The sequence below is a fragment of the Thamnophis elegans genome, chromosome 1 (genome assembly GCF_009769535.1).
Source record: "Thamnophis elegans isolate rThaEle1 chromosome 1, rThaEle1.pri, whole genome shotgun sequence".
Classification (NCBI taxonomy): Eukaryota; Metazoa; Chordata; class Lepidosauria; order Squamata; family Colubridae; genus Thamnophis; species Thamnophis elegans.
In genome coordinates this window covers 131765932-131789389 of record NC_045541.1, presented here as the reverse complement: position 1 = coordinate 131789389, position 23458 = coordinate 131765932, and the positions used below count along the sequence as shown (strand labels likewise).

The following is a 23458-nucleotide window of genomic DNA, read 5'->3' as shown; positions in this document are numbered from 1 at the left end:
CATAGCCTGCAGTTTGATCCTGATGGGCCTCAAGATTGATTCAGCCTTCCATCCTTCTGAGGTCAGTAAAATGAGGACCCAGATTGTTAGGGGCAATGTGCTGACATTTTAAACTGTGCAGAGAATGCTATAAAAGTACTATGGGGCACTATATAAATCTAAGTGCTATTGCTATTTGTGAGCTTCCCTACCAGCTTTCTATAAGTAAAATTAATGGGGAAGGTCACAAGTCTCTCTGGTAAGTTGCTTCTATCCCACTGTACTCATGTCACACCTTGCAACCTTCTATGCGCTCTCCCCTATTCAGCAACAGATACCTCCAGCCCCGCCATGCTTGCACTGCACACCACACCTTCTCTTCCTTCTCGCCTAGTTGCAAACTACATGGGACTAGTTTAACAACCCCCAATCCTCACTTTACGACTGCATTGCTTAGTGATGGAAGTTCCAGTCCCAAATACCATTGTTGCTACATATATATATACCTCATTAGAATCTGGGATATCTATATCTATCTATCTACCTATCTACCTATCTACCTATCTACCTATCATCTATCTATCTATCTATCTATCTATCTATCTATCTATCTATCTATCTATCTATCTATCTATCTATCTATCTATCTATCTATACACACACACACACACACAAACTTAGATATCCCAGATTCTAATTTTAACCATATTTGGTTCAACTCCATATGGGATTATTTTTGCCTATATATTTTCCAAATAATATTTAGCCTCATACATGCATTTTAGTCACCTGATGCCGTGCTCGGCTGTGGTCCAAAAGTTGCCGTGACTGAAGCTTCTGCTGTTGGAGCTGCTGCAAAGCAAAATGGAGCTGATAGCTGCCGAGGCTTGGCGGAGTCTTGGGATGTACTGGTTGGCTTCCTATCAACTTACTATGTATGCTGTTTTCCGTATCCCCTTCCCAAGCGAAACTGTCAGATTGTAGCGTCCTGTAATGAAAAGAGTTTCACTTAAATTCACTTAAAATTAGTGACGTGTAATGTCTGAAAACGAGGAAACAGTATCCCCAATTATCTTTTTTTCCCCTTGCTGACCTGAAAGTTACAAAAATATTGCCAGTCGTACAACAAAAAAGAACATAGCCTTCACCATAGCCTGCTAATCAAAGAAAAAAAAATATTATATGGGTTATACCATGAAACCTCTTGGGTAAGAAGATTTTTGTGCTTACCACGTATTCCTGTTTTTTTAGGGGTGTAAGAAATAACTCATTACTTTGGAAACACAACCTCTCTTTGAGTCAGGAGGCTGTGTCTACTGCAGCTTTGTTTGTAGTTTATCTGGGGATCATTACCAAGGACGTTTAATTTTTGAATTGTTAGCAGCTGAATGTATTGTAGGACTTGACAGTATATCAAATTATGATACACACCCAAATCCTGCTCTTCAATATCTGGAAAAAGTTCAGAAACTTATGAATAAGTGTCAGTGGAGATTCTCAATCATTCAGGTCATGGTTGTCCCAAAGGTGCTTTTCCAAAAGGCAACTGGAATTTCTTGGTTTTTTTCTTTAAAAACGTTTCGCTTTTCATCCATGAGAACTTATTATGAATAAGTAATAACATTAGCTACCACAATGTATATCGTGGAAGAACATATATAAATGTATTGTATTCTAGGAGGTCCCAAGAACAAGAAACTGTTCAGATTCCTGGATTGTAAATTTACTCAGCCACGCTTTCATATTCCATATTCCTGCCAAATGTTCTACCCTAGCTGATCCCTGTTTGTCTGCTGTGGCTCAGAATATACAGGCCTATTATTGTAGAATTCATTATATTATCCCTGACCTTGTAATATAGTTTTGCTGAGGAAGCATTTCTGCAGACAAATACACATTGATTCTTCTAGAATGTCTGAAATAGGCATTTTTTAAAATAATTCAAACCAATTGATGCTTCCTTTGTTTGTTTTAGCTTCATGTGTTTAAAGTATTCTTCTTGATCATGCCTTTCTAATAGTTTGGATCACCTCAAGGATAACCTAGAGTGACCTTCATGGCAACTGTTTCTCTTCCAACCATTATATTAATTTGGGGATTTATTATTCAACTTGTGAGGCTACTTACATAGTAGAAGGACATATTGTACCTGTATTAAATCAGTATGGTCAAGATATGATGTCCAACATGCTAAAAACGTTAACCTAATCAGCTTCCCCCAAAAGAATCTGTTTCACAGATGAAAAAGACATGGAATATGACAGTGTTTCATGTAAAATATCCTAAAGAGCAATTTTTTGTTTGGAAATTACTGAGTTTTTCCCCTACTTTTCCCCAAGTACTGCATATGAAAAATCCACAAATATTCTCCTAAATCAAATGGGGTTGTGCACCCTCTTGGCTCTTGATTGTGGCTCTAGAACAAATCAAGAGGTTATCCAGGCATAGAAAAAAAGTTTCTCCTCAAGCAACGAATGCGATCAGAATTTTGATGAACATCCCAAAGCTCAAGCTGAGCCCAAAAGAAAAATCTATGTGAATCAGCTAAACTCTCTGTGGAAAGAAGAGGTAAATGAATATTGAGAGTCCAAAGGATTCTGGCTGGTCTTGTGATTTTAATAGCTGGAAGTGCTTCTTTCTGAAAATCTTTTTATAAACCTATTTTAAAAATATCCAATTATGCACAAATCTAAATCACCTCTGTTTCTTGCACAAAATAGAACTTATATCCCAAAGTTCCCCAAAATGTAAAAGTTGAGTAAATTGGATTAAGTTGTTATATCAAGTTGTGTGTGCTTGTTTGTGTTTTCTTAAGTAACAGTATTCTGCCAGCCATGACACTGGCATTAGTTTGGAACATATTTTTCATTAGTGTAGCAAAATAAATTACAGTACATTCATTCATTCATTCATTCATTCATTCTCTCTCTCTCCCTCTCTCCCTCCCTCTCTCCCTCCCTCCTCTCTCTCTCCCCCCTCCCTCCCTCCCTCCCTCCCACACACACACACACCAAATGCACACCATGCAAAGGTCCAAACTGAAGATTATAGATGTCTGAATGAGATTCAAAAACATTTTTAATATTTAGATGTGGATCACATGGATAAACTAGAATGCAAAATAAGTAGAAAAGAGAACACCAGGATAGAACAAAAAAGTGTGTATGGTTATGAGGCCTCAGAAAGCTAAACTTGAATTTGTCTTATTCATTATACTAGCATTAACATTTTTTCAGAGAAAGAAGTTTTTCAAATAAGCAAAAGTCTTTTCTAAAGACAAAACCACTACAACCTTGCTCTCTGGAGAGGGAATCCAGCTGTGAAATACAATGCTATATGTCAGTGGAAGTTTCACTGTATTGCTTTGAAGTCTGACTTCATGAGCCTTGCAGTGATATTGCATTCTTCCAGAGCAAGCACATTTGTTCAGTGCAAAACAGGTGGTAGATTGACAGATCTCACATATGAAGCTGATCATAGATCCAGTAGTTCCTGGAATGCAATCCAATTTTAAAAATTGTGATTCCTTCTATTACGTACTGTTGTCTTTTTTTTTTTTCTGTTATACTTTTTATTTTTGCTTTTTAAAAATATTTTCAGAGTAGATATTTGTTTAAAGTTAACATTAAGACTTCTAATCCTAATATTAATATCAACATGGTCCTCCAATTGGGCTCTGTCTATCAAAACACAGATCGCATAGGAAAAATTTGTTCACCGTAATGTCTTCCCCTCCCTCCTATTGAGAGAAAGTCGTACAGCATACCAAAAGAACTGTGGCTCTGTATAGGTAGTCCTCAACCTACAACAATTCATTTAGTGATCATTCAAAGTTACAATGGCACTGAAAAAAGTGACACGGCCATTTTTCATACATAAGACCTTTGTAGCATTCCCATGTGATTAAAATTCAGATGCTTGGCAATTGGTTCATACTTATGACTTAAGGTTATGCGATCACCTTTTGAGAAGCAAAATCAATGGGGAAGCCAGATTCACTTAACCATCATGTTACTAACTTATCAATTGCAGTGATTCATTTAACAACTGTGGCCAGAAAGTTAATAAAATAGTGCAAAACTCACTTAACAAATGTCTCATTTAACAACAGAAACCTTGGGCTCAATTATGGTCACAGCTTGAGACGATCTATATTTGCAGTGACACAGAAATTGAAACTGTGAGTCATGTGTTGCTGTGTTCCCTTTTATATAGAAAACTATGTGATAGGCGTAATTCCCCTATATATAATACAGTACTGGCAGGCTGGAAGCCAATTACTGTACGCTTTTTGCTAGTTGACCAATGTCAGGAATTTCACACAATGTAGCCCATTTTTGTGTCAGAGCCATGATTAAATGTAAACAATCCCTTCAAGTGAGATGATGCTGAGCCTTAACTGGGGTTCCATAACTCAGTATATTTTTTTCCTTTTTCTCTCTCTTTCCTCCTACTTTTATCTCGTTTCCATTTAAATATGCACATGTTTTAGTTTGATATTTCTTTGTTAATGATAATTTGCATTTGTCAATTACAAAAGAGCACATTGCTTGGATTTGCACAAATACTACACAAATATACTGCAAAATCCTAGATTCTTGGGAAGAACTCAGCACAGATGAAGGCCAATAGCAGCTAAAGTAGCAGCTGTTGATTTTACAGTGTGTCTTTGTGTGTGTGTGTGGGGTGGGCATCAATTATCCTCGCCAAAAGCCAGGCAAAGAGCCAAGTCTTTAAGGCCTTTCAAAATCCCAGTTAAGATGGAAGCTGTTCAAATTGGCTGAACCATAATTGTTTTTAATCCCAACAAACTCTAGCATGGCTTCAGCCATTTATATCTTCATTTATATCTTCATGGTGTTTTATAAATTCTAGTATAATTTATGGTTATCGATTCTTAAAAATGTATAGCATTTAGTTTTATTGTAAAATTAATTGTAATTTTATAGGATTCTTTTGTGTTTTAATTCCTGTACTTTGTAATTTTTCGTTAATAATTTTATCTTTACATCATTTTATTCTATTAATATGACTTATTATATTTATTTCTATTTTAGAGTAATTGTTATGTTATTAGTTCTATGCTAGTCTCTGACCCAAAATAAATTGTCTCTGTTTTCCTCAGGTCTTTACATCTTCAGTGGAGAGCCTAGGACAGGGGTCACCAATCCCGCAGACTGACATTGGGCTGTGGAATGCCAACAATTGGGCCGCGCAAACAAGCGTAGCCCCATCCATGGGATGCAGGCCGCATGCAAAACCACGACCCTTCCAGTCTGTGGAAAAACCTTTCTCCATGGAACCGGTTTCTGGTGTTCAAAAGGTTGAGGGCCACTGGCCTAGGAGAAAGAATACCTGCTACTATACCAGATATTCTTAATTAATTGGGCAATATAGTATACTACTTCCTTTTCCTTTATAGTTCTTGCTCTAAATCAGTACTCTTAAACCACATGTGAAGGAACTTATGATCCTTCAGTGCTGTTAATTTCCTAGCTAGGGCTGGTGGGAACGGCAAGTTACCTGGAAGACCATAAATTTCCTGTGTCTATCTTAAATTCTAGAAGAAGGTACCTTTTTAGTTGTTTCTATGAATGCCTCAGTCTATGTCTAATAAGTCTGAGAACTTCCTAGGAAAACAAAAAATTATCTCATAATTTGATTTCTGAACTCAAACATGTAGGAGAAAATGTGGCAGAACTTTCTTCCTCACTCAAAATCAATTCTGGGTACCATCTAAAGCTTCACTTTTTTAAATCATTACATTTCATCAAGATGTGAAATCTCCTCATCATTATAGATAAAAGATGTATATTGCTAAGATCACAGTGTAGAAAACAACAAACCGTAAGTGAAAAAACTATTCCCCTCTCTAAAGCTTGAGGAGGAGCCACAGAGTGATAATTATAGAAAAATAAATAAATAAAGGAATATATTTCTTACCACAGGCTGTAAGGGAAAAAAATCCGTTATTGTAATTTATAAGTCCTACAATAATATCAGGGACAAGCCTACAACAGACACTAGTTACAATGCTGCTCTGAATATTGTAATGAACAATTGTATCCACTGTGACAGAATTTCCACTAACTTCTGTTTATGCACTTGAAGATCATATAACATTTTCTTGGGTAAAGCCCACCCCTCCTCCAGCCCAAATACTGAGATGTGACTTCAAGCTACTGGAAAAATGATAATCAAATAAAATCTTAATGGGATAGTGTCTTTGTCCCTGAAAGCAGGCCATCCATTTAAAGACATGAATTTTGCTTAAGTTACAAAAAGAAAGCCAAACTTTGCCCAACTATTTTGTGGGATACCGAAGTCCAGCTTGTCAAGATGTTATATAACATGAAACAATATCCCACAGCTATGAATGTACTGAAAATAGGCATGCATGCATGCAATTTGTAGTTTTTGTAGTGCATAGCATGAAAATTACCAAAGACCTTTACTAAAGAAAGGAGATTTGCAAAAACTATTCTCCTCAGTTTTGACAACATACTTTTGACATAGGGGCTATAAAGAGGCTGACAGGCAAAAAACCCCAAACCATAGATGACTGACTTTTGGAAAAATAGAAAAACATTTAAAACTGTTTGTATACACACACACAGACACACACACACTCATACAATGTACATCATAAATCTTCAACATTAATTTATTTCCTTCAGGGTAGCCAGTATAGATCTAATACAATGCAAGATAACAAAAACCAAGGAATAGCATTTTTGTTCTTCTAGGAAAGGATCTTGGACAATTTGCTAGAGCAACAGGTGGGATATTTTGATTGATTCCTCCAATAGAGAGGCCATTTTGTCTTCTCACATTAAACTGGAAAAGCAAATTTAATGCCTTTAATATTAAAGCAAAACACAGCTGATTCTAGATCAAAGGGTAGCACCATAGACTGTAAATGGCAACCTCTGTTAAGGAAACCGAATTCGCAATTCGCAATTTAATGACCTTATATGCCGCCCAATCCCGGAGGACCCCGGGCAGCTTACAAATATGAAATAAAATAAAATAACACATAGGGGAAAGAAACAAAAACAGTTTAAAAAAACACAATATACATTTGGCTTAGCTGGGGGTTGGACCTGATTTAAAAATCAGCAACCCCAGGCCTGTCAGAACAGCCAGGTTTTGGTGGCTTTTTGGAAGGCCATGAGAGTGGGAAGTGTCCGGATCTCTGCTGGTAGCTCATTCCATAGGGCCGGAGCAGCTACAGAAAAGGCTCTCCCCCGAGTGGTCGCCAGCCGGCATTGTCCGGTCGACGGCACCCGGAGGCGGCCTAGCCTGTGGGTTCTTATCGGACGTTGGGAGGTGTGTAGCAGGAGACGGTCTCTCAGATATCCAGGTCCAATGCCATGTAGGGCTTTAAAGGTAATCACCAGCACTTTGTAGCGATACTTTTGCCTAGATTTTAGTAAGAAGTGGAGACGTGCCCTGAATAAATTTGCTGGATGCTACATAATCTACTTTCTGTATGGAAATAATGATGGATTTTGCCATTTACATTCTGAAACAATTCTTGCTAAGTGGTTTAATAATCTGTTCTAGATCCAGGATTGCTTTTATGTCACTGTGTTTCTTGGGAAACAAGGAAAATATTGATCAGATTATAGAAATTTGTTGAAAACGTGGAACTGGCATAAGTCTTTGAAATTTTAAGTATTGGATTGCACACATGCAGATTTCACACTTTGTTTGATCTCTGCTTGTATCTTGGCTTACCCCAAAAAACATCCTGTGTGGGATTTTCCATATGAAGAACTGATTTTGGAACAACTTTTCAAAGTATAATCTGTTCCAGAAGAGGTAGGAATAAGGATTCTTGCTGAGAATGCCTTAGCTCTACTAGCCCTAGTAAGGAACGGAGGTTGATATGATAGCCATTTCCTTCCTTCCTTCCTTCCTTCCTTCCTTCCTTCCTTCCTTCCTTCCTTCCTTCCCCCCTCCCTCCCTCCCTTTCTTTTCCACTATGATACCATATGGAGGAAACAGGGAATAAAAGTAGAAATATGTGGGAGATCAGAGTTCATATCATCCCAGTTTTATTGCAAACAGAAAAAACTAGACCAAAGACACACTTTTTCCTCTTACAGAAGACAAGCTGCTGAAACATGTTTAGCTTTAACACTTGTTCCAAAAAGAAGCATCACCAAAACAAATGCTCTAGGAGTGTAGGAAGAACAATCTTGTAACAGACGCCTCCATCAAAAATTTAGCCTGAAGACCCAGAAGAGAATACTGGCACACATGTAGTGTTAAATATGTGATTGCAACACTGGTTTAATGGCTTGAAATAAGGAAGTGAAACATTACAAAGGAAGCCTAAAGGCAATCTGATCAAATGATTTCAGCATTCATTTCCAAAGTACATGTGAATCTGAGGTAAAGCTGTTAATCTCAGGCAGTATACTTTGGAAAGAGAAAAGGCAGCTGAAGCTCAGGATCAGAAGAACTAAGAGGTTCAGGAGAGTTTTGTAGGGGAAGGAATGAACTTTGTCTAAAGGATGTATAATAAGTTAACAGAGCCAACTTTCCAAGTGTATGCTAATTACATCTGCTGAAAACAGCCTGATCAGTTTCAGCACAACCTGATTTAGAACGAGCAGCTGATTGGTGGTTGAATCGGCCTCCCGGAATACTGCTGATTAGCTGTTCCAGGCTGCAGGGATCGCCATTGCCCATCACCACCACCTATCACCACCTCCATGTGCCTCATTTTTGGCCTCTGCATGACCCATATTTGGCCTCCACGCATATTGTTTTCAGTCCATTCCAGGCAGCAAGGATTGCTGCCACCGCCTATTGCATTGATTAGCACTGCCTGGAATGGGCCAAAAATGACACACATGGAAGCCGAAAATGGGCACTAATGGCGATAGACAGCAGCAATGGGCAGCAGCAATGCCCACGGCCTGGAACAGCTTATCGGTGGTATTCTGGGAAGCTGATCCAACTGCCAATCAGCTGCTCGTACTAAATCAGGCTGTGCCGAAGCTGACCAGGCTGTTTGCTACAAGGAGGCAAATTGCTGAGAGGCAGAGGCCGAAGGGTGGGGCCCAGAGGATGGGCGGGGCTTCAGCAACACTCTCCCTATAAGACACAGAGACATTTCCACCCACTTAGGGGAGGAGTGCATTTTATAGCCCAAAAAATATGGTACCTATGATGAAGCACATTTCATTTCTCTATAATTTTTGCATCCACTTATGAATTTTATTTTAAAAACTCCACAATGAAAATTCACTCCAACTTTTGAACAAAGTAATGTTTTTCAGAATAGTACCTCAGTTTCGCACAGAAATGTCCATTGGATCAAGAATTTGCCTATTAAACTGAGTATTTATTCATTAAATCCAAATTGTAGTGTAAATGATATTATTTATGTCAGTTAATTGTGCAAATTATGAAAACTGAAACAGATGCAATAACATGGATTTAATGGACATTTTGATTTAACAGATTGTTCCATCCCAAAATAGTTCATTAAATTGGACTATTAAATTCAGGTACCAGTAAAAGTGTCATTTATACATTTACATACTTGTATAGAAAGTGGGAAGTACTTTAAACAACTGTCTGAGCCTTCCAAAAGATGTGGCTGTGTTAAAGCTTTGAAGAGAAGTCCTTTGAGACTTCTGAAGAGAAGTCTGTAAAACATCTCTTCTGTGTAATTTGCCCAGATTTCAGATACAGTACTAGGATTTTTATAACATAAGCATTTTTACGTAAAAATATTGTTTCATAAAATTTAGACATATATATGAAAATCATAAGTATGTTGCACTTCATATAAAAGCAAACCAGTCATTTTTCATTAAAATGCACAGACTAATTTTCTCTCATACAAACTATCTACTTGCTTTTCACCGGGATTTCAATGGTAACTTAATGCTCCATATTTCCAGAAGTAATCCATATTCCACATTCTAATTTCAGATCTACTTCTCTTGCAGTCTTTAAAGTCTATATTACATTAAAAATGCATGGAGGAGGTGGTGTGATGGTTCAGTGGTTAAAGACACTGAGCTTGTCAGCTGGAGAGCTGATAGCCTGGTTCAAGACCTGAGCTCTGCGCAATGGGGTGAGCTCCTGTTACTTGCCCCAACTCTTGCCCACCTAGCAGTTCAAAAACATGCAGATGCAAGTAGATTAATAAGTACCACTTCGATGGGAAGGTAACAGTGTTCCATGGGCCTTTGGCATATAACTATGCTGGCCACATGACTACAGAAACTGTCTTCAGACAATGCTGGTTCTCTCAGCCAAGAAATGAAGATGAGCCCGGTGCCCTTCAGTTGGACACAACTCACAGGGAAACCTTTACCTTAGAAATTATGGAAGCCAGACTAAGGAGAAGGTGAGTTGAAATCATTTTCCATCTTGCCTCAAAACACAGGTGCTGCAGACAAGAAGCCTAAGGCATCAATCATATATTCAGTCTTTCCCAGAAAGCATTTCTGGCATCAGACCAGCCCCAGAATTTTCAGAAATCTGAAACATACCAAGAAGCCTGCATTTTCTCCACTAAGGCCAGCTCCCAGCTGTTGAGTAAGACAGACATCCTTTCTTTCAAGAGATTTCAGGGTTCAGTTTACAAAATCCATTCTGTATTGAGGCAAAGAATCAAAACACTAGGCTAGAAAATCTAAGCTGCACAACAGGGAAAAGTGGGACACATTGTTAAGCAAAACAAAAACAAAAAAATCCCACAAAGTGTTAAGCACTTATCGAATAGATTTAGGATGAGTCATACAAGTGATACTTCAGAGGGAAAAAAACTGAGACTTGTCCCAAAACAAATTTAAATAACGTAAAAGTGTGTAAAATATTTTATACTCTTGACTAATTATTTTTTTCCCTTCCCCCTTGCACAAACACTGGTATGCCGAGAGAAGAATGCAGCATTGGAGGACTTGGTTCAGAAAGACTATGCAGGGCTGAGGGAAAAATACCTGGCAGCTGCTAAAACGAAACTTCAAAGATTCCGCTCACTTTGAAATCCCATCAGGCAGGACCTGCCTCTCCTCCCTTTCTAACTTTCTAAAAGCCTCTGAGAATTAACCACTTCAATGTGCTTAGCAGTTTTCAGACTTTTCCAAGCAGGTAACAGTGAGAAACTGAAGGATAACAGGGACACGAGACATCTCTATTTTTCCCTTAGCAAGAAACAATGTACAAGAACCAATGGGGCATACGGTTGTGGCTTATAGTAAGGCGATAAAGCCCGGAAATTAAAAGATCTGCCAATAAAGCTAATATCTTGATGCACATTTTCCACTTGCATCTTTCTGGATTTACCAGATCAGGCCTTTTCCTCTTATGACCTGTTCACAGTATTCTCAGTAGCCAAAATAACCTGCCAAGACAACTCTGATCTTGCAATTTCCTGTACTGCCTCAGTAGAATTCAGTGAGTGATATGATGAAGCTCCATCAACATGTTGATTCAAATCCATCTCAGCTAAGAAATTGCTGAATGGCTTTTTGTAAAGTACCAAACACCCTGTCTCATTTTCCATCTTCATAGGAGGCAAACTGTCAGGGGTCAACAAGCAACATGTTTTTCAACTAAAACAACAACCCAGGCTTTTGGTCAAATACTGAGGAGCCAGGAAGGTTCTTTGGGAGGTGAGGGACAGGGAGACAAAACTAGAGATAGATCCACAAAGTATTTCAATAAGGCATCAATCATGAATAGCTTTTCAGTATCTACCTCTTATTTTTCTTCTTCAGGAATTCCCCCCCCCCCCATATTTCCCTTGCGAGTGAGAAGGAATTCCTCATCAATACCATGTTAGGAAGTACCAGCCTTCTCTACGAGCATCACAGAGATGGTTTAACTAAGTTCAAGCAAGAATGGCTCCCTTACATACAATATATCACACAGAAAGGCAAATTTAGCTGTGAGGAATGTACCTTATTTCTCAGAATATAAGATGCACCTCCCCCCCCCTAAATGTGGGTGAAAATTTAGGTGCACATTATGGACTGAATACAAAAGTTTTTGGTCTCCCAAACCCTCTGCGCATTGTGTTTTTGCCCTCCTTGGCCTCCAGAAGCACTCTGCAGTGCTCTGCACGGCCTCAATTTTTGCCAAAAACAGGCTCGTTTTTGGGTTCCCAAGCCCTACGTGTGGCACGTTTTCACCCTCCCAGGCCCCCAGAAGCACTCTGTAGGCAAAAATGGTGAAAACAAGCTATGCGGAGCACTGCAGAGTGCTTCTGAGGACAAAAAGGCGACGCCTTGGAGGTCAAAAACTATTTTTTTCTTGTTTTCCTCCTGTAAATTTAGGTGCTCACATCGTCAGGTGACATATCGGGACTTTTTTCCCCTTCGCTAAACCAGGCATGGGTGTGGCCAGCACATGACGCATCTGGCCTACGGGCCAGAAGTTTGACAGGCCTGATCTAAACCATGGCCTATGGTTGCAGATGCAAATGCAGATTCAAATGAAAGAAAAAGGAAGGGTGTAACCCATATTTTCTTTTCTCAGTGTGGTTTTTTTTTTTAATTTAAATCTGTTTTATTTGCATTCCGATATTTTATTTTTTTAACACTATATATATTTCAATACTTTAATAACACAATTTTTAAAGAGAGAGAGAGTGTAAATCTTTCTTTTCTTTGTCGGTTCTGCAGCTACCTTGTTTATGTTCCCTGATTATTCTTCTGAGGAAGGATTCTGCTCAATATTTAATAATAATCCAACCATAATTTATCTATATTGGCCTATAAACAAGGCTTCAAATTTAATGTTATTAAATGTTGCAAAGGTCCTGTCACAAAAGTAGGTTTCACCACTAGATATATTGGACAGACCCAAAAAAATGCACATTTCAGTTTTTTTAATCTCTAAAGTAAAAAACATCCCTGGAGGCAGAAAGGCAGAATATAATCTCAAATAATAGTCACAAGGATAAAGGTGTGAAAGCAAACTGTAATGTTGTGCAAATATAAAATATTAATAAAATCTAGGTATATATAATGGTTGTACATTAAAAAAATGGAAGTTAAGAACTTCAGCATATGCTATAGACCAGTGATGGCTAACCGTTTTGTTGTTGGGTGCCAAAAATGTGAGCGCAAGCAAGTGCAATAGCACAGGTGTGTGCCACCACCCATAATGAAAAGGGCTCTCCCACATGCACATACAATTCCCCCCACACTCCCCACGTGCGTTGCACTGCCGGTGCACTGCTCGACGGCAAGATGAACTTGGTATTTCCTCAGGGAAAAGCCTGCAGAGTCTGGGGAGGATGAAAAATGGGCCTACCGGGCCTACCAGAAGTTTGGAAACAGACCGTTTTGCCTTCCCGTGGCCTCCCGGAGTCCCTCCGGAAATTGGAAACAGTCCGTTTCGCTGGAAATGGCAAAAATGTCCTCTTCTGGCCCTCTGGAGAAACTGAAAATTAGCTAGTCAGCGCGCACGTATGCACTGGAGTTGACATAGGGCAATGGCTTGCGTGCCCACAGAGATGGCTTGCGTGCCCGCAGAGATGGCTCTGCATGCCACCTGTGGCACGCGTGCCATAGCTTCACCATCACGGCTATAGACAGACATTATATACAGGGGCATATTTCTCATTTAAATGACTATAAACATGATTAATATTTACTATATAAACAATTTCTTTTCTTCTATTCAATCATGTCTGATTCTCAGAGACTGCCTTGACAAGTCCCTGCAGTTTTTTTCTGGCAAGGTTTTTCAGAAGTGGTTGGTCATTGCCTCCTCCTAGGGCTGAAGAAAGCAAATGGCCTAAGATCAACCAGTTGGCTTTTGTGCCTAAGGCAGGACTAGAACTCAGTTTTCTGGTTTCTAGCCTGAAGCTTCATCACTGCACCAAACTGGGTCTCTGAACAAATATTTTAATAGCATGTAAACTTTTGAATTTTTTTGATTTTAAAGATTATAAAAACTTGCAAAACAAATAGTAACATTATAAAACTGCATTATATCAAGAGACTGAAAATGAGTGCCCAAGAGCATATTCCCACAGGAACTTTAAAAGGAGGTAGTTGTGATATCTGCCATTGTTCAGGTGTAACAAAAGACAGGTGAGATTGGATATAGTGGGCTGAGCTGGTGTGAATAAAGCAACTCGAAGTGGTTGTTTTTTTTAAAGGTTGGACTCCTGTCACCAAAAATGCTTATTGACAAATTACAAATAGTTTTTTCCAGAAATCTATTGGACATAGAGGCAACAAGTGAACTGAGGTTGGGGAAAATATCTGGATTACAAAATAATGTCCCCTGGTTTGCAGCATCCAGTACATTATAAGTGCTTGCAAATAAGATGTACATTGACCAGATGCAAGGATCGGATGTTTGAGAATGAAATGTGGCAATTTAGGGCAGAATTGGTTGTTGGAGCATTATACAAAGTAGCTGACAGTACTCCCTTGATATCAACATACAGATAACTGTAATAAGATTTAGTAGCTTTTGTTTTAAAGGAAGATACTGTTAATACATTCTAATATGAAACCTGTAAACTTTTATAAGTCCTGGTGACCACATGGTCCAAAAACAAAGGTCTTACTGTGAAAAGATGAATGATATGTCTTTGAAAGCAATAAGAGAAATATATTCACTAAACTGTAGAGTGAGCATATTTTATTACAGGTTTTTTGGCAAATGTCCATGGTCATTTTATCCAAAGTTCTTTGTTTATTTGACTAAAGTAATACCTTCATTTATAACTGAGGATAACGAATGGAAAAACCACAACCTACAGTTTACTACAGAGCAGCTTAATGCTCTCTTCAGATAGCATAATTTTTTTATGCTACTTGCATCAACAATGCCAAATCTAAACTCATAATATTGAATAATATAGCAGAAGAGTCTGCATACAAGGAAAAAGTTGCAAGTAGGGGCATGCTCTAAGTAGATAGCTTCAAAAATTAACTGCTTTTCCTAGAATTTTCAGGGTCTGTAATGCTTTAATAGATATAAAGCTAGTGTTTAACAGAATTCTCTTTTTAGAATGGATTTGCTCATAGTCCATATAGAAGAAGTAACAGGTACTCAGCCAAGTATCTTGGCTGCCATGTTGCCAAGAGGTCGGGACACAGTTCTAGCCTGTAGCTTCCTATTCCCCTTACAAATGCAGAGCCAGGACAGGACAAAGACCACAGTGCTTCCTAAGCTTTGATACTGCAGGCTCTTTGTATGGCTACAGCTTATATGCCTCTCTTCTTCTTTTCCCTGTGGAAAACAACAGAATTGCAATTTCGCAAAATGAATCAAAAACACAGGCATTTTCAAATAACCAGGGTTTTTTTTTTCTTCCTTAATTCAGCACCCTTTAAATATCATGAAATATATTGGTTTCCTATATTCTCTTCTACCTGGAATGTAACTCCGGATCAAGTTATTATATGCTGTATAAACAGGAACACTTAAATCATCATTGATTTTTTTTTGTTCTTTCCTCCAATCCCCTCAAATAAATTTTTGGTTTCTGCTGGAACTCTGTGGATGTTTTCCTATAAGCTGAAGAATAAACAACTGCACCACCAATATAGTCCAATATATTCCAAGTCCACAAGTTACAAGTTAAACTGTTCCTTCATCATATTCAATTAAATGTATGAACATATTGGCCAAGTACGTTTCAAATATCAAACCCAGCTCAAGGTATACATTATCAATAGTCTATAGCCATGATGGCAAACCTATGACACACGTGCCACAGGTGGTATGCAGAGCCTTCTGTGAGCACACCAACCGTTGCCCCAGCCCAGTTCCTCCGTGCATGGGTGCATGCCCCCCGGCAATGCATGTGGACTCACGCATGGGGAGCAGGGTGCATACACGGGGGGCACTGGCATTGCACTTTGGAGCCTTGTGCAGCACCCCTGCACCCCATTTTGACTTCCAGGTTGGTGCAGGAGGCCTTCCAAGCCCAAAATGGGGCACCAATCTGGAAGGCAAAAACTGGGTGTTGGGGTACGATGCAAGCCCCCCACCCCATTTTGGGCCTGAAAGCCTCCTGCACCAACCTAGAAGCCAAAAATGGGTGCTGGGTGCAGGGGGCAGGAGGCATGTGGGGGGAAGCGTGTGTGGGGTCAAATGTGCATACATGGGGTGCATGCACAGGGGGGTGCATGCGCATTGCATTATGGGTGCAGGCTTGTGGATGCTTTCGACACGCAACGACAAAAAGGTTAGCCATCACTGGTCTATAGTTTTGAAACACACAAAGTCTCTCTTTGGAAATGTATGGGAATAAAATATAAGAATTCTATTCAGATCAATGAAGTAAACAAGGTTATGCTTGTCTTAAAAATTTTTTGGGGGGGAGGGAAATCTTATGGACAGTTTATTTATTAATTTATTACAGTTAATCACATTGTTCTGAAATTATATATTAGCATGGAATATATTTATTTCATTCATTTTATTTGGAGGATAATGTCCTTTAACCATAATCTGAACAAAAGTTTAGCAGCCTCATTACATCTTTACTGTGGAAGAAAATACTTGTTACAATATACTCACATTCTCATATGAATCTCAAACTGCACATTTAAAAAATTCATCTAGTTAGTTCCGGCCTTAGAAAATGTTTGCTCTAGAAGTACCATATTTGATAGTGTAACTTTATTCTAATATGGCAATTTAGCTTTCATTTATCAATAAGTTGTCAGTTCCTGGCCTTGTGCAAGGAATACATAGGAAGGTTTAAACCAGATTGTGAGATAGCACCGATGTGTGCATACATACAGGAAAAAGCCAGGCATCTGAACCATGCCCTGACAGTTCAGCTCAGAAGGAAGGGTTGGGCTGGAAAACATAAAACTATAAATTCCAGCCAAATTGTCTGAGGCACTCCTTTCCAAATCACTTGAATAAACAGCCAAAGCTTCTGACCAACCATTTTATTATTCATCTCTGGAAGACAACCATTTTGGACTTCAGAACAACAAGCACTACACAATTAGCTTTCTCAAATTTCTATACAGCATAATTATATAGTTTAGTTGGGTCTAATCAAGACTTGGGAATAAATATCCAGAACTTTAACTCTGCTAAGGATTTAATGGCTAATTTAAAGTCCATTTTTGATACAAATCTCAAGACTGAGTTTTGTCCTTCAAAATACATGCATAAATACATCTGCAAGGATGAGAAAGTGAGGGTTGATAATGATTGGGTCAAGCAAGAAATCAAGAGGTAAAAGCATTTATTATTTTGCTGATGCACATATGCGTGTGTGCACGCACACACACACACACACACAAACTTATATTTGCTTTATGAACAAAACCATGCATGTATGGAGAAAACCTTTTGAAAGTGGAAGTTATTTAGAGTAGGTAAACTGTTTTGGTGAAAAGGATTAAGGTATCAAATTAGTAATGACTTCATTTGACTACTGACTATATTTTTTTAAAAATATAGGAAGATTGAGTGATCAGCCAGACATTCTTTGGCATAGCATAGAGTTTGGTACTTATTCAAAACATATTTACACTGTAGAGTAATGAATATGTATAAGGAATATTAACAGAATGAACCAGTCTCCACAAACACATATTAGTAGGCTTCATAGTTTCTTAAGAATATCAATGTCATGCAAAGTAGCAATTGAAACCTAGGATAGATTAGATGTCTACGGATATAATGAAGACACTGGTGTACAAAAACTTCACCGTTTAAAAAAGCAATAATGTTTTGTGTTTTCTGATTTCATTCAGACGTTGGCTGAGCAAACGTTTGTAATGTGACTTTCTGCAAGTATCTGCTTCCTTTCATCTTTTCTGCATCCCTTCACACCAATGTCCTTCAGTGCCAACAAGGTCTTAAGAAACAAATCTAAGCAACAACTACTGAATTATTAGATACAAGGGAAACACTTTAATTATATGAAGCAACTGCCAATCTAGAAGAGTCAAGGAATAATGAGTTCTCTTTTCCTCCCATTTCTTTTCATGATTTTTGGAGCAAGTGATCAATAAATCCATTTTTGAAGATGTTGGTATCTGCAAAACACCCAACAAAACCATCAAAAAGTGGATAAATTCTTGAAAATCTTTATCTTCCTTGCAAACACAGAGAAATTATGATATAATAGTGACTGCAACACTGACAATTTCTGTTCTACCATAGAACAAACTAAAAAAAATAATTTTAATTTATTCAATGTAGGTACTGCCTGACTCCAAACTGCTTCTAGCCATGTACAATAAAACAAACAGACTAAAAACAGATTAAAATAATTATGAAAAATCAATAAACCTTTCCCCTCCATTTTCACTTACCTGGCTGTTTGGGGTCATACTGTTCTGATACTGTAAGGCAAAGGAAAGCTGAAGTAAAATCATAAGCAGAATTGCAGTCCGTTGATTTTCCACTTAATGACTGCTTTATTTAATCACCTAGTTCAGGGATCCTCAAACTTTTTAAACAGGGGGCCAATTCATGGTCCCTCAGACTGTTTTGGGGGGTCGGACCGGTTGGGTGATCATAGCTAGGTTGTCATGTAACTGTGCAGTCATGGCTAAGTCATGTGACTAGGTGAGTGTGGTCAATTTAACAGTTCATTAAACAATGCACACAAATTAAACTTTAATTTCATTTAATTCCTTTTTTCAGTTGTTTAGGAGTCTACTGGTGTACTTCAGTTTTGCAGCAATTCTTCTCAGTCCCAAGAAGCTTACAATTAACCTCTCTCTCTCTCTCTCTCTCCCCCTCCCTCCCTCCCTCCCTCCCTCTCCCTCTCTCTCTAATGGGCCCATTTTTTGGCCTTCTGGGGCATCTGTGTACCCCATTCTTCACCTCCCCTGCCTCCAGAAGCATTCTGCAGGCAAAAAACCAGGAGATATCAGCCCATTTTTTTGGCCAAAACCAGGCTGTTTTCACCCTTTTTTGGGCTTTCTGGGGTCGAAGGGTGGGTGGGGTAATGTGGGTGGGACAGCCTTACGTTCCTGTGCGGGCCGGATAAATGGCTTCGGTGGGCCATAGTTTGAGGGCCCATGACCTAGTTGATAGTCCCTATTGTGGTTACTAAGTAAGAACTACCTGTATTTATACAACTGCATCACAGGAAACAGAGCACATTTCAGTTTACTCTCTGACCCAACTGAAGACTTTTATTGCTCTAAACCAGGGGTGTCAAACTCACCTCATCATGGGGTGGTCACATGACGTATTGCAACTTGCCCCCCCTTCGCTAAACCAGGCATGGGCATGGCCAGCATGTGACACATCCGGCCCATGAGCTGCGAGTTTGACACCCCTGCTCTATACCTATATTGTGTTCCCCCAACCTTTACCCCATATCATTATTCAGATACACAGAAAACACAACAGTAACACACTTAATGTCTTTATGAGGTCAAAGTCGAGAAAATTAATTCAAATTGAATCAGTTTTCTAAGATCACTCAATTATTCAGGCAATATGTTTTAAAGCCCCTATATAAGTTGCCAGTTTCAACTGTGGTTGCTAAATGAGAATTACCTATTGATAGGAAATAGGATTCAATAAGGTAATTTCAGAACTCACTGATATACTTGATTAAGTAATCAAAACAGATATGGATCGCAAGATAAACCTGTTCTTAAACAGACTGCACAGCCCAGGAATAATCAGGCCGATAATTCAGAAATACTTTTTCAGTGCCCCTTCCCAACAAACAATTCTTTGTCCTGAAAGAAATTCCAAAACAAGTCAAACAACAGGAATCATAGAGATTTGATCCCTATCTAAGGATTGGGAGTGAGGGAGGGGAGTAGAAATTGCTTCAAAGTTATTCCCATAAAAATAAAGACAGTTAATAAACAATAGACCGATATATAATAGTAGTTAATGCACTGCAGGTTTACAGAGGGAGTCTAAGAGGGAAAGAATGGGTCCTAACTCTTTGATCTGGAATAAATGTCAACAAGAAGTTGAACTGAATGTTAGAAATACTCAGCCATAACTAGAGCTGCTAGTAACTTGCAACCGTACTTTTAGCTACCGTACTTTTCGGCGTATAAGATGTTCTGAAGCACCTAGCTTTTGGGGAGGAAAACAAGGGAAAATATCTGCCTCTGCCTCTCAGCAATCTGCCTCCTTGCAACAAACAGCAAACAGTACAAACAGCAAACAATATACACTTTGTAGTGTTACATTTCAGATTAGTACAGATGCTGTTAAAATTGATGAGCTTTCTGGAAGTATAGTTATTCTCTGCTATTTAAAAGAAAATACAATAGCACTGGGCCTCTTCAGATCAAGCATTTATTTTAAAAAGCTTCATTTTGTCTAGAAGAATAATAAAGCAGTCTTTAAAAAATAAGTGTAATAATTTGAACATTCCATAGGCATTTATAGTTATTGACTTACCTCCCTGCAGCAAACAGCCTGATTAGCACAAGGAAAAAAAATATCTGCCTCTGCCTCCCAGCAATTTGACACATTGAGCAAACAACAAGTTTCACTTTCAATTTCTCCCTATCATCAGCTGTTTCAGGCTGCAGGGATTACTATAGCCTATTGCAGCTTCTGCAAGCCCCGGTTTGCTGCAAGGAGGTAAATTGCTGGGAGGCAGAGGCCAAAGGATTGGTGCTGGCGGGTGGGTGGAGCTACTCAGTGTATAAGATGCACCCAAATTTTTTAGGGGGGAAAAGGTGTGTCTTAGGTAATCTTTCTGTTGTAACTTCAGTGTTTCTTATATATAAGTATGAATATAGGTAGTTGTTTAGAGACACAATTGGAACCAGAAACTTGTTAAGCAAAGCTGGTACTGAAATCACCACTATGCTTATGATATTACTTTAACTTTCCTTTGCTGTAGAGACGTGCAAAGGTTATAAATGCAAGGTCTGGTCATAAAGTGACATTTTTATTAACATCATAACTGCAAACCATTGCTAGATGAGGCAGTCACTAACAGATGACTATCTTTATTAATCTCTTGACCAGATCTGACCTTGCTCTGACCTTGTTTGGGTTCAGAAGCTAAGGATTGCTCAGAAGTTGGTTGCAACTTGTTTGAAAGGTTATCAGTGAACATCAGGGCTTTAAATTAAACCGGAAAGTTGAAAATCATCCTGGAAGAAGCCTATGGCAGATGTTAGAATGAAAGCTATAATTTAATGGTAGTGTCTCAGATCCACTCCCTAGCATCCCCAGTTAAAAGAGTTTTAAATAGACAGATGGGAAAGGCTTCTCTATGGCATGTTGTCGCAATAGCCAAAACATTATTTTTATATGAATGAGGATTAGCAAATTGAACCAAATCCAAGTGACTTTTGGATGGATACTTCCCCTGAAGAAATAGAAAATGAGTTTGGAAGCATTCCTCTTGCTGTTTCTGAATTCAAGTGACATTTAGCGGTCATGAGAGTTTTTATAAACTGTGTCTGGTTGAACAACTGTAATTTTACTTGAAGGAACCATACTTACTTTAGTTATACTTATGAGGCACTGATCTCAAAAGACAATTTAGAACTTTAATACATCTGGAGTAATATGCTAAGTTGTAATATGATATTAGATTGACCACATTATATCTCTTTGCTGCATGGGCTGAAAATACATTTCAAGGTCTAAGTCAAGCCAACCAATGTCAGCCTTTAAATACAGTATTTTTTGGAGTATAAGACACACTAAGGTTTTGAAGACGCAATTTTTTTAAAAAGTAGGTAGGTAGAGAGAGGGATAGAGAGGGAGACAAAGAGAGAGAAATACAGTAGGTAAGTGGGGGGAGAGATGGGGGGGAGAGAGAAGAGAAATACAGTAGGTAGATGGGGGGAGAGAAGAAGTAGGTAGGTAGGTAGATAGAGGGATATAGATAGATGCGGGGGGGGGAGAAAAACACGGTAGGTAGGTAGGTAGGTAGGTAGGTAGGTATAAAAAGAGTAGGTAGGTAGGTAGATGTTTCCAGGTGTATTTATCCATGTTCTGGAGAAGGAAATCGCTGACAATCTGCAGCACCTAAGACTTTGTTTCTGCTGGCACAGCACTTGATTAATGTAATTCTCATCAATCAGTTAAAGAGCTTTCCAAAAGGGGGGAAAAAGTTTTTGCATTCTGCAAACCTCCCCAAAACGGCCTGTTTTTTTGCAAAAATGGGCCCTTTAAAAAAAAAAAGCCTTTGGAGGGCTTGCAGAGTGTTGCTGGGGGGTGGGGCCCCCCAAAACAAGCAAAAAAACCGGCCCATTTTTTGTCAAAAACATTGTATGCATAGCCTTATGGAGGCTTATAGAGTACTGCTGGGGGTTGGCGGGGCAAAAAACAGCCTGTTTTTTGCTCATTTCTGCCCTCCCCAGCCCCCATGAGCTCTCTGAAAGCCCCCATAAGGATATGCATGGCCATTTTGGTGAAGGGGCGGGGCTTTGGGAGGAAAAAAATGCTGTATTTGATGTATAATTTTCAGGCTCTTTTTTGAGGAAAAAGGTGTGTCTTATACTCTGAAAAATACGGTACTTAAAGGCATCAGGATCAAGTTTTTCAGAAATCTCTTCCTTACATGTTCATGTTTTAAAATTTCTGCTTGGGGTGGAGGAGAGGAAGAGAGACATAAAAGGGATCCTTGGAAATTGATTTCAATTTGTTGCTAGGTAAATTTAAAATCTATATTTACCACTCACCAAAGTTAGCTCTCATATACTCATTAATTTCCATTACAGTATTTCCATTAAAGGAGGAGAAGCATTAACATAACTGCTTAGGGTCACAAAAACTACAAGAAAAAAGTGTCATTTGTAGACAGATAAATCAACTTCAGAAAAGTATGGCTAGTCCTACTGGCTGCTCTTTGAACAAGATACCCAACAGATGACAATGCAAAAAGGCAAGATTCTTGTTCGATTATTTGTTCCAAGTGACTAAATTTTACATCTTGAGAAAAATGCATTAATACTAACTTTGCTTTTTTGTTATTTATATAATGATCAAAATATATAATTTCTATATAATATCAGCAAAAAACAAATAGATAACTCTCCTATGCATTACCTGCCTACATATATCAATTAATCTAATTCAGTCACAGTCTTGCAAAAAAAAAATATTCAGAAACTGTAGGTTTTCATGGCTATTTATTGGTAAAATTTCTTCTTGGTGATGCCATGTGAGCCAATATATGTGTGCAAATGTTTCACTATTTATGTTGCTAGCTTCTTCAAGAAGTTAGCAGTCAGCAAATAATCACATTATTTCATATTATACGAGCAAAATGCTAATAGAATGTGTGGATATGATTCTAAAACATACATATTTTCGATCTAATTGTTTCTCTTACCTCAGTGTTAAAGATGCAGGCCTGGTATCAGGAGTGCTGCTGTGCGTTTGAAAAGCCCAAAATGAACCTCCTGGGTTGAGTGGTGGACGATAACTGGAAGCAGTTGCATTTACTTTATTAACAGCTCCGTTTATCATATTTAAATTTGTCAGCTGAAGGGGAGAATAAGCAAATGACAAGCATTTTAAAAGATTCAACAAGACAACAAAAGTATCTTGT

At 38.5% G+C, this 23458-nt stretch overlaps 1 protein-coding gene across 1 annotated transcript in view; it reads right to left on the bottom strand.

Annotated features, from left to right (window-relative positions):
• TTLL5 (tubulin tyrosine ligase like 5) overlaps positions 1-23458 on the bottom strand; it is a 144473-nt gene that overhangs the window by 26678 nt on the left and 94337 nt on the right. Inside the window, exons 30-31 of the mRNA XM_032231786.1 lie at positions 23240-23391; positions 769-967 (exon numbers count right to left, since the gene is read on the bottom strand). Of these exons, the coding sequence (XP_032087677.1) occupies positions 769-967; positions 23240-23391 (351 nt within the window). The remainder of the gene's footprint in view (positions 1-768; positions 968-23239; positions 23392-23458) is intronic.